General features: G+C 64.3%; 1 protein-coding gene across 4 annotated transcripts in view; it reads left to right on the top strand.

Moving 5' to 3' along the window:
• Positions 1 to 13427, top strand: part of CACNA2D2 (calcium voltage-gated channel auxiliary subunit alpha2delta 2) — an 85563-nt gene that overhangs the window by 49310 nt on the left and 22826 nt on the right. For all 4 annotated transcript variants that reach the window (XM_054729607.1, XM_008155334.3, XM_028132661.2 and 1 more), the window contains exon 3: positions 10932 to 10991. In XM_054729607.1, coding sequence (XP_054585582.1) covers positions 10932 to 10991 — 60 coding nt within the window. The remainder of the gene's footprint in view (positions 1 to 10931; positions 10992 to 13427) is intronic.

Genomic DNA, 13427 nt, shown 5'->3' with positions numbered 1-13427 from the left:
TGCCGGCCTGCCCATTGGCTGGCGATGGCTCCGAGCAGGGCCCTGCCGCCCCCCTCAGTCCGTCTAGCCTCACAGAGCAGCGGAGGGGTCGGGGAGGCGGAGACGGGGGTACAGGAAGGGGGAAACTGAGGCTGGGGAGAGCAGCTGGCTTGACACCCCACAGAGCACTGCGGCCTTCCTGGCCCCCGTCCAGTGTTCCTGGACCCATGGGAGAGGCGCGTTGGGGTGGGGTGAGGGGTACAGTTTAATTTGATTTGCTCCCCAGTTCATTCAGCAAAGTGTTGGGAAGCTCTTCAGGGAGTAACACATAGACTGTGAACCAGAGGATGAGACAAAAGAGCCAGGGTCAGCCGCCTCAGGGCCAGGTCCGGTTGAGTCTCCAGGTTGACCCTGAGCCTCCTGGTGGCCAGAGGAAAAAGGGAAAGCTCGTGCTCTGTGCTCTCATCGTAGGAGATGAGACATGACTGGGAGCTGGCACTTGGCTCCGGTGCTGAGAACGTCCCTCCTCCCAGGCCTCAGACCCCCCCCCCCCCGCTGGTCTCCGCCAGGGGTGACAGGCGGGAGCGGCCGCAGCACTGGTCACACGGGTGCGGCCAATGCAAGTCCCAGGGCTGCAGGCCTGGGCTCGGCAGCTGGACAGACCGAGGTGTGGGCCCCGGTGCCTCCTCCTGCCAGGTCTGCCGCCTTGGGGTGCTCAGCTACGTGTTCTGAGCCTCCTTCCGGAACGTGGACAGCAGCCCCAGCCTCGCCCCCATGGCTGTGTTGGTCACATGTGGACTGTGGGCCCCCTGAGTGATACCTGCCATCTGAAGGCTCCTGTGGGCAGCTGGGGGGCGGGGGGCGGGGGGACCCGTGCACAGATGTCCTTGGTCCGAGTGCGGATGTAGCTGGCTCTGGCTGTGCCGTGGCTGCGGGTGGGTGGGGGTGAGCATGGAGGCGAGTGGAGCCCCGCCCTGCACTGTGAGTGGGGCCGGGACTGATTCATCGGGCGTCTCTGCGGGCAGCACAGGCCGGGAGCATGTTTGTCGAGAGAAGAGGGGCCCTGGCCGGTTTGGCTCAGGGGTCAGTGTTATCCTTGCACCGAAGGGTCACGGGTACAATTCCCGGTCAAGGGCATGTACTTCGGTGGCAGGTTCGATCCCCGGCCCTGGTTGGGGCACATGCAGGAAGCAGCCAATCGATGTGTCTCTCTCATATTGATGTCCCTCTTTCTCTCTCCCCCTCCCACTCTCTCAAAAAAAAAAAATTAATGGAAAAAATACCCTCGGGTGAGGATTTTTTAAAAAGAAGAAGAAAGAAGAGGGCCCTGGGTCACCCTTCCATGGACGCCGTCCTCTGGTGTGATCGGGTGGATAACACACAACAAAGGGGTGACCTGCAGAGGGGCGGGCTGGGAGGGGGCTGAGCCGTGGACAAGTTGGGGGCTCGTGTGAGGAGGGGACCACCAGGCGGAAATGAGGCAGGTGGCGGCCACAAGTGGCCACTGGGCCAGGCCTGCGTGGCGGGTGGTAGGGGCTGCGGGTCCAGGAGCACCCCACACCCACCACGGCGGGGAGCAGCCTGCCCCCCCTGGGCCTGGGAGGTGAGTTCAGGACACGGAGGTGAGGACCCACCTCCCGTGTGGAGTGCAGCAGAGCACGTGTTAGCAAGCATGTACATGCACACATGTGATCCCATGCTCACATGTTCTCATACATGTGCTTTCTCGTGGCCACAATGTATTCTCGCGCTCGTGTGTATACATGAGTACGCACTCAAATGAGAATGCACACGCACCCGCCTTCTCTAACGCCAAGCCCTCCACCCCCAGGATTGCTCACCCCCGGCCCAGCACAGGTGGGAGGGGGAGCTGGCTGGGTGACCTCTTCTGGGACCTCTCCTGCCTCCTCTGGCCGCAGCCTGCGCTCCAGGAGCTCCAAGGTCACCTAGGGTGACAAGTGCAAGGTCATTCAGTAAAGCGGAGGCTTAGCTCAGGCCCACCCAGGCCTCCTGCCTGTGTCCTTCTCCCAACCCCTTGGTGTCCCCCGTCCCATGCTCTCTGCTCCACAGCCAGCCAGTGGCCCCCTTCCTCCTCAGAAAGGGCTCCTGATCACAGCGGGGCCCAGGGACCCCCCCGCCTGCCCTCAGAGAGCTGTGACCACAACCTGAGGAACCACCTGAGCCTCGGTTTCCCCATCTGCAAACGGGGACGGGGATGGGGACGGGGCCTGCTTTGTAGGGGCCGCTCTAGGGACGGATGGACAGGGCTGGGCATGAGGAAGGCTCAGCGGGGTGGCCTGTGGCAGCAGGTCTGCGTGGCCGGGCTGGTGCCGGGTTCCACAATGCCCTGTTCCATGAGCACATTGCCCAAAGCCCACACGGGCACCTGGCCGAGGGTGTCTCCGGGAAAGGCCTGGCCTTCTTTGCGGTGTGCTCTTCAGGCAGCCCCGGGCCCACACCCCGACCCCTGGGTGGCCTCTGACCCCCTCGGTGACCCCCCTGGTAAGCCCACGTGGCCAGCACGCCAGGGTTCTGTTTTCTCACGGACGCAGCCGTCTCCCTGGGGGGGTGCCATTTCCCATTTCACCGGGAGGAAAACCGAGGCCAGTAGAGCCGAAAGCACCAGTCAGGACAGGTCTGAGTCCTCTGCGCGTCCATCCAGAAGGTTCTCTCCCACCCAAAGCTTGCCCAGGGGCCTCAGCAGCCAGGATTCAGGGGTCCCTTCCCCGGGGGACTCAGGGCCCCTCCCCGGGAGATGGCACTGTAGAGCAGACTCCCAGCCCCCCGTCCCGGGGGAGAGGGTCAGAGATGGAGGTGGAGGGGGCAGAGATGCCCCCAAATAGTTGGGCACGTGCTACGCGGCTGCGGCCCCACCCTCCCCGCTGGCACCAAGGCTCTGTGGCCGTAGCGAGGCATCTGGGGGGCCCGGGTGGGCCCTGCCTGTCGAGGAGCAGCCGTGCAGCGTGGGATGGGCACGGGCCCGGGCAGGAGCCAGGCCGCCTCCGCCGCCCGCCCTCCTCTCCCTGGGCAGCAGCGAGCAGAGGCCATTAGCGCCCGGCCGCCCGCGTCCCACGCTCTGACAACCGCCTGAACCGCTGTCACCAAGGCTCCCGCTGTCCCGCGGCCGCCTTGACTCCACATAATAACCAAGTATCCAGGCTGATTGCGGCCGCAGGACGCAGCCAGGATTCAGAGCGGCTTTTACCCGGGGCGTGCCCACGGGCAGCGGCTTCGCCCACCCCACCCCCCGTCCTCAGGCCTTTGTCTGCCCGTCGCCCGGCCCAGGCCCCCGCTTCGAGTCCGGGCTGGTGCCCGTGCTGCTGCCACCGAAGCCCGGGGCGGCGATGGGTGGAGTCCCCGGCATCCACGCCCAGCAGAGAGACGGCCGAGCGGAACCATCGGCTCCCACTCCCGCTCTGAGTGACTGTGGGGAGCCCGTCTCCTCCTGGTTCAGCCCCATCTCAGCCTTGGCGTCCTGGGCAGCGGAATGGGAATGGCGATCGGGGCCCCATGGGGCTCAGGGACCGTGTGTGGAGCCAGGAGTGAACCGTGATGTCCGTGGGAGAGGCTCGGCCACGCTGCCACGCGCTGTCCCGCCCAATGTCTGCCTTTTTCCCCACGCAGGAGCCTCACTTTAGAGATGCGGTGATCAGGGTTCAGAGAGGGGCAAGCATCAGTCACCCATGTCACACACACAGCTCCTGGCTGTGCCCCAGGGGGCGCTGTGGCCGCTGATCGGGGAGTAAGCTAAGCCCCACCCTCCCAGGGGCTCTGCCAGAGCGGGTGAGCACCCCTACCCTCTGCTGACCTTGAGGGCTTCCTTCCCCAGACACCCGGTTGCAAGCACAGTGTCCTGGCCAGATTGGGTGTCGAATATGAGGTCTCCGTGTGTGGGCTCCCCGCCTTCTGACGATGCTGGAGGGGGCGGGCAGAGAACGCCACTACCTCCATCGCCGAAACCGGTTTGGCTCGGTGGATAGAGCGTCGGTCTGCGGACTGGAAGGTCCCAGGTTTGATTCCGGTCAAGGGCATGTACATTGGTTGCGGGCACATCTCCCAGTGGGGGATGTGCAGGAGGCAGCTGGTCGATGTCTCTCTCTCATCGATGTTTCTGGCTCTCTATCCCTCTCCCATCCTCTCTGTGAAAAATCAATAAAATATATTAAAAAAAAAAAAAAAAAGAGCGAGTGATCTCCACCGGTTCATCAGACTTTCCTCGGAGAGGCAGGGGTGACCATGAGGAGGCGCAAGGTGCTGGCACAGGTGTCACGGGCGCGGGTGATGGGGATAGAGGTGAAGGTGGTGGGTGGAGGTGATGTTGATAATGAGCTGGTGGTGGATAGTCATGGTTGAGGCGACAGCAATGGTGTTGGTGACTGTGATGATGAGGATGAAGGATCGATGGTGATGGTGCTGAGGGTACCACTGGGGATAACAGTGGCAATGGTGATGAGAATAACTTTGGCAGTGATGCTGGGAATGATGCTGGCAATGATGAGGGGGATGTTGGCAGCGGGGATGGGGGTGGAGGTGGATGGGAATATTGGTGGCAGTCATGGGAATGTTGATGGTGGTTGGGGGTCAGTGATGGCGATGGAGGTAGTGGTGATGGGGGTGGTGGAGTGATGTTGGAGTGGGAATGGGAATGTTGATGACGGTTGGGGGTCAGTGATGGCGATGGAGGTAGTGGTGATGGGGGTGGAGGTGGAGTGGGGATGGGGGGTGGTGGAGTGATGTTGGAGTGGGGATGGGAATATTGGTGGCAGTCATGGGAATGTTGATGACGGTTGGGGGTCAGTGATGGCGATGGGGGTAGTGGTGATGGTGGCATGGGAGTAACATTCTGGTGCTGGTGGGGGCCATGGTGACAGTGGTGTTGGGGTGATAGGGGGGCAGGACTCCCCGTGCAGGGAACCTCACGGGGCAGTCCACCAGGCAGCGGTCCCACACGTGGGCTGTGCCCTCACTGGAGGCAGGACTCAGTGGGGTTTGTTTTATTCTTTTTGTTTTTGTTTTAACCTCCAGTGAGCACAGCCTTCTGGGTAATGAGATGCAAATTGACAGGAAAGACAATGAGCCAGCCTGCGGCCGGTGGGGCAGCTCTTAGAGTCAGGCTGATTGCCTCCGTGCCAATTTACATGGCATTAGCTGTGCCCGTCTCCTCCAGCGAGCTTGTGCACTTCATCAGAGGTCACCTGATGGTCGCTTTCAACAAGAGGTGGTGACCTGTGATCCAGGCCAGGGCCAGGGCAGGGCCACTCTGCCCCTGACCTGATCTGGGCTCCAGGGTGTGGCCCCAAGGAGTCTGCGCCTGTGGGGAAGGCCCATGGACGGGCTGAGGGGTGGGGGACATGAGGCCAGGGCTACGGACAGGCCTGGGCTCAGGGTCCGGGCTCAGGGTCCGTGCTTGGCAGGCCCAGGAGGCCTGCGTAGCCATCACAATGCTCCCATCCGAGCACGTGTTGCCAAGGCGGCAAACGGGTCTCCGGCAGAGGGAGGCCTGGCCCGGGCCTGGGATGCCTCCGTACAGGCCCAGGCTCTGCCCCGAACTGGCGCCATCGCCTGGGTGGTCCCTCCAGGTCTGGGCCCCCCCACTGGGCAGCGGGGCCCCGGCCTCATGGTTTCCGCGGTCTTCAAGCCCGGCCCTGCCTGCTGTGCACTCAGTAAGAGTGGCCGGGGCCAGTTCTCCGTGTCACGCTCACACGTGGCATCCTCTGGGCAGGCCTGCCCTGTCACTGTCCCCGTCACCCAAGGCTACCCCGGGAGCCCTGCCTGGAGTGGGACCCAGAGGGGCCTAGACCCGTGGTCGGCAAACTGCGGCTCACGAGCCACATGCGGCTCTTTGGCCTCTTGAGTGTGGCTCTTCCACAAAATACCACGGCCTGGGCGAGTCTGTTTTGAAGAAGTGGTGTTAGAAGACGTTTAAGTTTAGAAAATTTGGCTCTCAGAAGAAATTTCAATCGTTGTGCTGTTGGTATTTGGCTCTGTTGGCGAATGAGTTTGCCGGCCACTGGCCCAGACAGTACAGAACCCAGGTGGATGCCCAGACCAACCCTCCTGCTCTGTCCGTGGTGCTGAAAGTCTGGGCCCAACCTGCCCTGGGGTCCCTGCTGCCCGTGCTCCCTGACCCCTGCACCCGTCACCCAGTGCTCCCTGACCCCTGCACCCGTCACCCAGTGCAACCAAAGAAAGACCCTGCTCCCCGCCCCCCGCTGCCCCAGGACAGAAGACAGTGGGGCCGGGGGCTCTCTCCTCCTGCCCTCCACCCCCAGCCGGGCCAGCCCCCCATCGAGCACATCCCAGTGTCCCATCCCTCTCCCCCCGAGGTTGGGCCTAATCAGAGCTAATCAGAAAATTATGAGCTGCCTGATTACTGATTAGGTTCCTAATGTTAATAGAGTCGAGAAGGACCCGCTCAGGCAGTGTTTTAGGGAGAAGTATAAAAATAACATCACGGGAAGGGGCATGGCGGCTGGAGGGGCTCCGCCGTCCTCGCAGACGGCGGCTCGGCTCTGCTTCCTGTGGAAATGCATCTCCTAGCCGAGGGGCCTCCTAGCAGCGAGTGTCCCCAGGCAGCTCTTACCTCCGCGGCCTCCGGCAGGCCCGAGCTCAGCACTGGGACTGGATTGCCGTGGGAGCGAGGCGGTGTAAAGAAGAGCTCACTGCCGGCCGGCGTGGCTCAGGGGCTGAGCGTCCACCTAGGAACCAGGAGGTCACGGTTCCATTCCGGGTCAGGGCACAGGCCTGGGTGCGGGCTGGATCCCCAGTGCGGGGTGTGCAGGAGGCAGCCGATCTATGATTCTCTCTCATCACTGATGCTTCTCTCTCTCTCCCTCTCCTTTCTTCTCTGAAATTTCATGTGTGTGTGTGTGTGTGTGTGTGTGTGTGTGTGTGTGTGTGACCTTGGAGGGCAGGAGGGCAAGGCCAGGTGCCAGTTGTGCCCAGGAGGCTCTGGTGTTGGTGGTGCACTTGACAGGAAGGCAAAGCCCCTGGCATCTCCATCTCCTGCCACGCGCGAGTCCTGGGTCCTGGGCAGCCCTCGGCCATGCCGATGGCCTTCTCCCCACCCCTCGGAGCCCAGCACAATGGGAGATGGGGACAGGAGCTGCCCTCAGGCCGTGGGGAGTGAGGCTGTCCCCACAAAGCTCTGAGCACGTCGGATGGTAGTGGTCAAGGTAGCCACCCTCAGGGAGCAGGCCCTGTGCCGTGCAACGCCCACGGGCGACAGGCTGTGCAAGGACAGGGCCGAGTGGGGTCCCCTGGTCCCTGACTGTGGATGGACCTGCTTGGAGCAGGCGGGACAGAGGGACAGATGCCCACTCGGGCCAAGGCAGCAGGAAGGAGAGCCGGCAGGGCCGGGACCCCCACCCGCCTGCCCGGCTGCCCCGATTGTGGGTGCTGGGGCTCCAGCTCCCTCCTTGCTAAGCTGCATCTTGCTTCATTATTGTGCAGGTATTTTAATTATGCAGATATGTTTTTAGACAGTTTTAAATATGTATATTATTTACTCATTAGACCATAACAGCTCTGGAAATTGGAAATCTGTATTCGGTATCTATCAGAGCACAGTACAGAGCTTACACGGGGCCCGCGGGCAGGGAGGGAAGAGGGCGCCCTGGTGCCTACGCCCACCCAGGGCCTGGGCCCAGGACACCACGGTTGGGGGTGGGCTCAGAGCAGCATCTGGGAGCCCCGTTACTAACCTCCTCTCCTGGGGGACAGCAAAGGAACCATCTGAGGCGGGTGAGGGGTCCTGCGGCCAGGCCCCTCCTGCCAGGCCTGGCGCTGCCCCGGGGCGTGCGCTGTCCAGCACGCTGGTCCACCCACGTGTGCTGCCTCCACTTCCTCACCGGGGCCGGGGCCCGTGGCACCCCACCTGGGAAAGGAGGGGCACAGAGGAACCCACCTCTCGGGGGTCTTGCTAGGGGTGGGGTGGGGAGGGCGAGGAAGAGGCCCCGTCTCCCGCCCGTTGTTGGGATTCACTGCGCACTCGCCGTGGGCAGCTCCTGGGGATGGGAACAAGGGGGCTGCCGGGAACCTACCCGCTCTGAGTGGGTCCAGTTTACACACAGACACTCGCGCAGAGAGCCACTCGCTCAAGTCAGGCAGGATTTGAACCCAGGCCCGTGCTCCAAGGCCCCAGGGTCCAGGCTCTGACCCCCGACCCCGGGGGCTCCTCAGGCCTGCCCGTGGGTGGTCCCAGCCCTCCCCCCTCCACCCCCCCAGTCTCATCCTCACGCCTGACCGGACACAGGCAGCCACACTGCCCACCCCAGGCCATTCAGATGCCCGGCCCGGCCCCCCGCACCACCGGGCCTGTGTGCTTAGCAGTTTGCCCGCGTGCGGCGCCCGGGGACGGGCTGATTGATCTGTAACACCGAGAAAATAATAATGGCCTGATCGTTCCGAGGATTAAACGTAATCCTTTCGCTGCGGCTATTGCAACTGTTATTCACGAGTCAGCGGCTGACCCCCGCCTCTGAGCCTGAGGGGCCCCGAGAATTCAGGGCGGCTGGGTGCTGGGGCCCTCCCCCTGGGCTCCCCTCCCTGGGCCAGGGAGTCCGAGCGGCTGCAGCCTCGTGTCCCGGCCTGTGAATCCCGGCCACAGAGCTGAGCCCTGGGGCGGCCAGGAAGGGGCGGCAGCAGTTGCTCCAGGCTCCCTCCCTCCTCACGCGTCACCCCTCGTCCAGGCCCGGTGCCGAGCTGTGTCATAGGTGCTCCGTTCACAGTCACGTGACCAGTGGTGTTAACCATGCGTGTCACCACGCCACACGGCCACGTCCTCTGCAGAAGGGCACCGCAGGCTTGTGCACGAGGGGCCTCGCCGGTCCTGGGGTGCGCGTTAGGAGGAAGGGAGGCCCCGGATGGAGAGGGGGCAGGAGGTGGGCACACGTGGGCCCTGGGGCCTCAAGGCAGCTTTGTCTCTTTTTCCCTCATTGATTCTAGAGAGAGAGGAAGGCAGAGGAGAGAGAGAGAGAAAGAGAAACGTCCATCAGTTGCCTCCCGCACATGCCCTGACCGGGGGTCGAGTCTGAGGACTTTCGGTGCATAGAACGACACTGACCACCGAGCCACACCAGCCAGGGCGAAGGCTTTGCCTTTTATATGCAGAGCCACGGGGGGCTGCTGAGGATTTGGGGGCTGGGGGCGGCCACATGCTCAGATCCACATTTTAAAGGCTCCAGGTGCCATGAGGGGGTAAATGTCAAAGGGGAAGAGAGGACGCAGGGGCCTGAGGGAGCGCAGAGCCTGGGGGCATCCTGTCCACAGGTGGTTTGAGTGATATCAAAGGTGGGGTGTCAGGGGCAGAGCCCCAAGGTGGGCTTCTTCCAAGGGCGGTGGTGTGAGCTCCCGGGGCCTTGGCGTCACCCCAGGAGGGTGTCCAGGAACTCAGGAGGGGCCAGAATTGGAGGCAAGACATGGGAGGTACCTGGGAGTAGAGAGGCTGTATAAGGGGGGGCACCCAGGCAGAGCCCCCCCAGGCAGAGCCCCCCCAGGCAGGCACTGCAGTGATGGGCAAGCAGAGGACAGAACCTGCAAACAAGGCCGGTGAGGGAGCAGGAGAGGAGGGTGGAGGCCAGGAGGGGCTCAGCATTGTGCAGTGAAGGGTTTGACTCCAGGAGGGATTTTTCTGCTCTGCCTCCGGACCCCCAGGCTCCCAGCCCTCCCAGCATGCAGTGAGTGCAGGCTCCACCCCTAAGGAGCCCACTGTGCCCACACACTGTCCCTGCTGGGAGGGAGGGGCAGCTGGCCGCTGCGTCCTGACCCGTTTCCCCCTGGTGCGCAGCTGCCGGGTGTCAGAGCATCTCCCCTGCAGGGCCCGCGCCCTGAGCACCAAGGCCGTGGCCCTCTGAGTCGGCCGGAGGCCAGGAGGCAGGACGTCGCCACTCTACCCATGGGATGGAACGGGGTCCTGGTAGCTGCTCCGTCCCTCACGGGCATGTGGGCCCTATGGAGCGTGCCTTCTGACCTTGGTCCTGGGCAGGGCAAAGGCAGCGGTGAGGGCCAGGCGTGGGGCCCCAGTGCAACCCAGACCCACTCTGTGACCTGGGGCAGGCTGCTCACCGTCTTCATACCTGGGCATCCTTTTCTTATTGATTTCAGAGAGGAAGGAAGAGGGAGAGAAAGACAGAAATATCAATGATGAGAGAGAGTCATTGATCGGCTGCCTCCTGCAGCATGTGCCCTTGACAGGAATCGAACCCGGGACCTTTCAGTCCTCAGGCTGACGCTCTATCCACTGAGCCAAACCGGCTAGGGCCGGGCATCCTCTTCTGAGGAGGACATGCCATCACGTTGTGAACCGTGACCGGTACATGTATGTCGCTGGCCTCGGGGAGGGCTTGGCATGCAGTAGGGACGGGCTCATGGTGACCGTCATCAGCAGGACTTCGCTTAGCTCCATGGCGGCCCTGGAGCGCTGTCTTCAGGAGCCTGAGACTTCCTGGGGGCGGGACCTCAGGGTCCGAGCACCTCCCCCGGGAAGCCCTCCCTGATGTCCCAAGTTCCCACGGCGCTGAGCACCTCAGCTATTCCTGCCCTGGTCGTCCTGCCTGGTGGCGTGTCTGTCCTCCCCTCTGGACCGTGAGAGGGCAGGGCCGGCAGGGCTGGCGCTGCCATATCCCCACACATCAGCAGGGTGTGGTGCCCGGCATGCTGGGTAACAAGGGGGGGGGGGGCGGACATCCGGCTGTGCGCACAGGCAGAGGCCTCGATGGAGGCGGCTGCAGGAACCAGCCCCACACGACGGGCCAGGCGCCTCCGGGCAGAAGGCGTGGTGAGCCGGCTGGGAGGGGCTCAGGAGGCCAGAGCAGGGGCAGCGGTGGTGGGGCTGGCTGGGCAGAGGTGGGCGATGGGCGGAGGTGCGTGAGGGAGGCGTCTGCCACTCGGGCGTGTCACGCTGGGCTGGGGAGGGCTCCTCGGCCTCTGACCTCCCTGTGCTCTGTCCGCAGAGATTGGCCGATGCCGCAGAGACCTTCCAGAAAGCCCACCGCTGGCAGGACAACATCAAGGTGAGAACTGCGCCCGCCCGGCCCCGCACCTGCCCCCCCCCACACGCCAGGCGCCGCTGGAGGACCCGCTGCCTGCACTCGGGGTCACAGGCCCCGTGCAACCCCACACGCCACGTGCTTCTCTGGGCTTCCGTGTCCCCGCGTGACGAGGGACTGGCTGGAGCGGCGGCGGCCTGTCAGCTCGGACGTGGTGCTGAGAGGGGCGTCCACCTGCCGAGCCGTTAGGTGCCCAGTCGGTGGCAGGGTGGGCGCAGCTGTGGGCACGCAGCCCCGGGCCCGGCTGCTCCTGTCCTGAGATGAGGCAGGCGTGGCCTGAGATGCCGCTCCAGCGGTGGGTGTGGCCACAGGCCCGGCGGGGCCCAGCCTGGATCCCGGTGCTCACAGTGCCCTCCCCAGCCCGTCAGCTCTCCTGTCTGTCTGTCCCAGCCTCGGGGGGAGCTGGAGTCACCCCTCCACAGGTGCAGGGTCAGGTCCTGGTCTTCCCGGCAACCGGGCTGCAAGGCGTTCATCAGGCTGATGGCGGCCCATCAGCCGACGCCGCCAGCCCTGCCGGGGCTGCCAGGGGAACTGGCCGCCGCTGCAGGTGGGGACTGGCCAGGCCGAGGGAGAGATAGACACTTGAGGCTGCGGAAGGCACACACCCCCTCCTGGCACCGTGTCCTTCCCAATGACCTTCAGGTGTCAAACTCGGGCCCTTTAGGAAAGCCTGTCCATGGGCCTGGCTGGGTGCCTGGCTGGGTGCCCTGTGGACAGCGTGACCAGGAGCCGCTGGGACTCGGTCTTCTCGCCTCTGAAATGGGGAGGATGGCACCCGGCAGTTTTCTGGGCACAGATGCTTGGCCCACGGGGGCCAAAGTGGAACCCACTGCACGATCAGCAGCACACAGTAGGTCTGCACATAGACTCTGGGAAACGGACAATGGGGTCCCCTTACCCACACACACATACACTCTACCACCCCCAGCCTGGGGACGTGGGGTCCTGGAGTCTCCAGGGTCAGAGCTGAGACAGGAGAGGGAGGGGGAGATGTCTGGCCAGGAAGCCCCCTGCCTCGTCCCAGGTCATGACCTCACACCCTTGGCCGTGACGGGCAGGGAGCCTGTAGTCACAGCCTTGGACGCCTGAGCAACCAGGGCCTCGTTAGCAGGCAGCACCTCCGTGGCCCGCTCACTGCCAGGCAGCAGGTGCTCTGGTGCGTAACGCTGAGGGCAGATGGCGGCGGCCCGCCTGGCGGACACTGCGCCATCGTTATCCGCCGTCTACCCCGCCAGCAGGAAGGAGCTGGGCCAGGGCATGGGTGGGGGAGGCGGGGGAGGCCACCCCAGGCCCTCAGTGCCAACACCAGGACCCGTGGGAGACCAGCCCTGCCCTGGGAGTCGCATGGAGGACGCAGTCCTACCCCCGGGAATCCGACGGGGGAGGCAGCCGACCTCGGATTGTCTGATGAGAGAGGCGGTTCTGCAGCCGGGCCCGGCTCGGGGCACCGGCTGGACAGACAGGTGGCCTCCTGGCCTGAGGTCCGCCCCGCCATCAGGCTGGCTGCCTGCCTTGCCGAGCGGCGACAGACGGCTCTCCCAGAAAACAGTCCCCGTGGCCGCGCCGAGCTGGCGGTGAGCCAGGCAGGGAGGCCGGGCGCCCTCACGGCGAGGCCGGGCGCTGGCCCGGGCCCTGCACAGAGGCCTGGCGGACGGGCGGCAGTCAGGTCTGGCCAGGCCATGGCACCCGCCCTCCAGGCACCGCATTGCTACTCCCCAGGCCCCCCTGCTCACATCCTCACCCTGTTCCCCACCTGCCAACCCCCCTCGGGCCCTCTCGGGCTCAGCGCCAGCTAAGGAGTGTGTGTCAGCTGTCGGCACCGGGGCACGTGGGCCCACAGCCTGCCCTCACGTGTCACTGTGTACAGAATCCACGTCGGGGGGGGGGGGTGAGTTCAGAGGGGGGATTCCCTCACCCCGCCCAGTCTGAGCAAAATGGCCCATTGAATGCCAGGAAACAGAGGGGGCAGGGGGACCAGACTTTAAAGACGCCCCTTTCACCCCAACCAGAGGGTTTCTGGCACACCCAGGCCCCTCCCAGGGCTGTGAGGTTGCAAACATAAGGGGGGCCCCTGGGGGTAGGGGTGGCCCTTCCCCCTGGGGTGGCCCAGCTCCCTGTCCCCTGAGCCGCCTCAGAGGAGGGGGCATCATCCTGATTATAAGTGGGAACCCTGACCCCGAGGTTAGGCCTCCCTGGGGCTACAGGATTTGGCGGTGAGATGGGGTGACACCTGGGAGTCCTCCTGGGGCCCCTGGGGTCTGCACTCACTGCCCAGGATCCCAGAGCTCACACGTGCAGGTCAAGTTCAAGGCCAGCACCCTGCGCGCCATCGCTGGGGGGGTGATGCCTCCTGTCCCGCCCAGAGGTGGGCACTAACGGTGGACACGGCGTAGTACAGGC

The sequence above is a fragment of the Eptesicus fuscus genome, chromosome 18 (assembly GCF_027574615.1).
Source record: "Eptesicus fuscus isolate TK198812 chromosome 18, DD_ASM_mEF_20220401, whole genome shotgun sequence".
In the NCBI taxonomy this organism is placed as follows: Eukaryota; Metazoa; Chordata; class Mammalia; order Chiroptera; family Vespertilionidae; genus Eptesicus; species Eptesicus fuscus.
The sequence above is the reverse complement of the archived record's forward strand: the minus strand, read 5'-3'. Positions and strand labels throughout refer to the sequence as shown.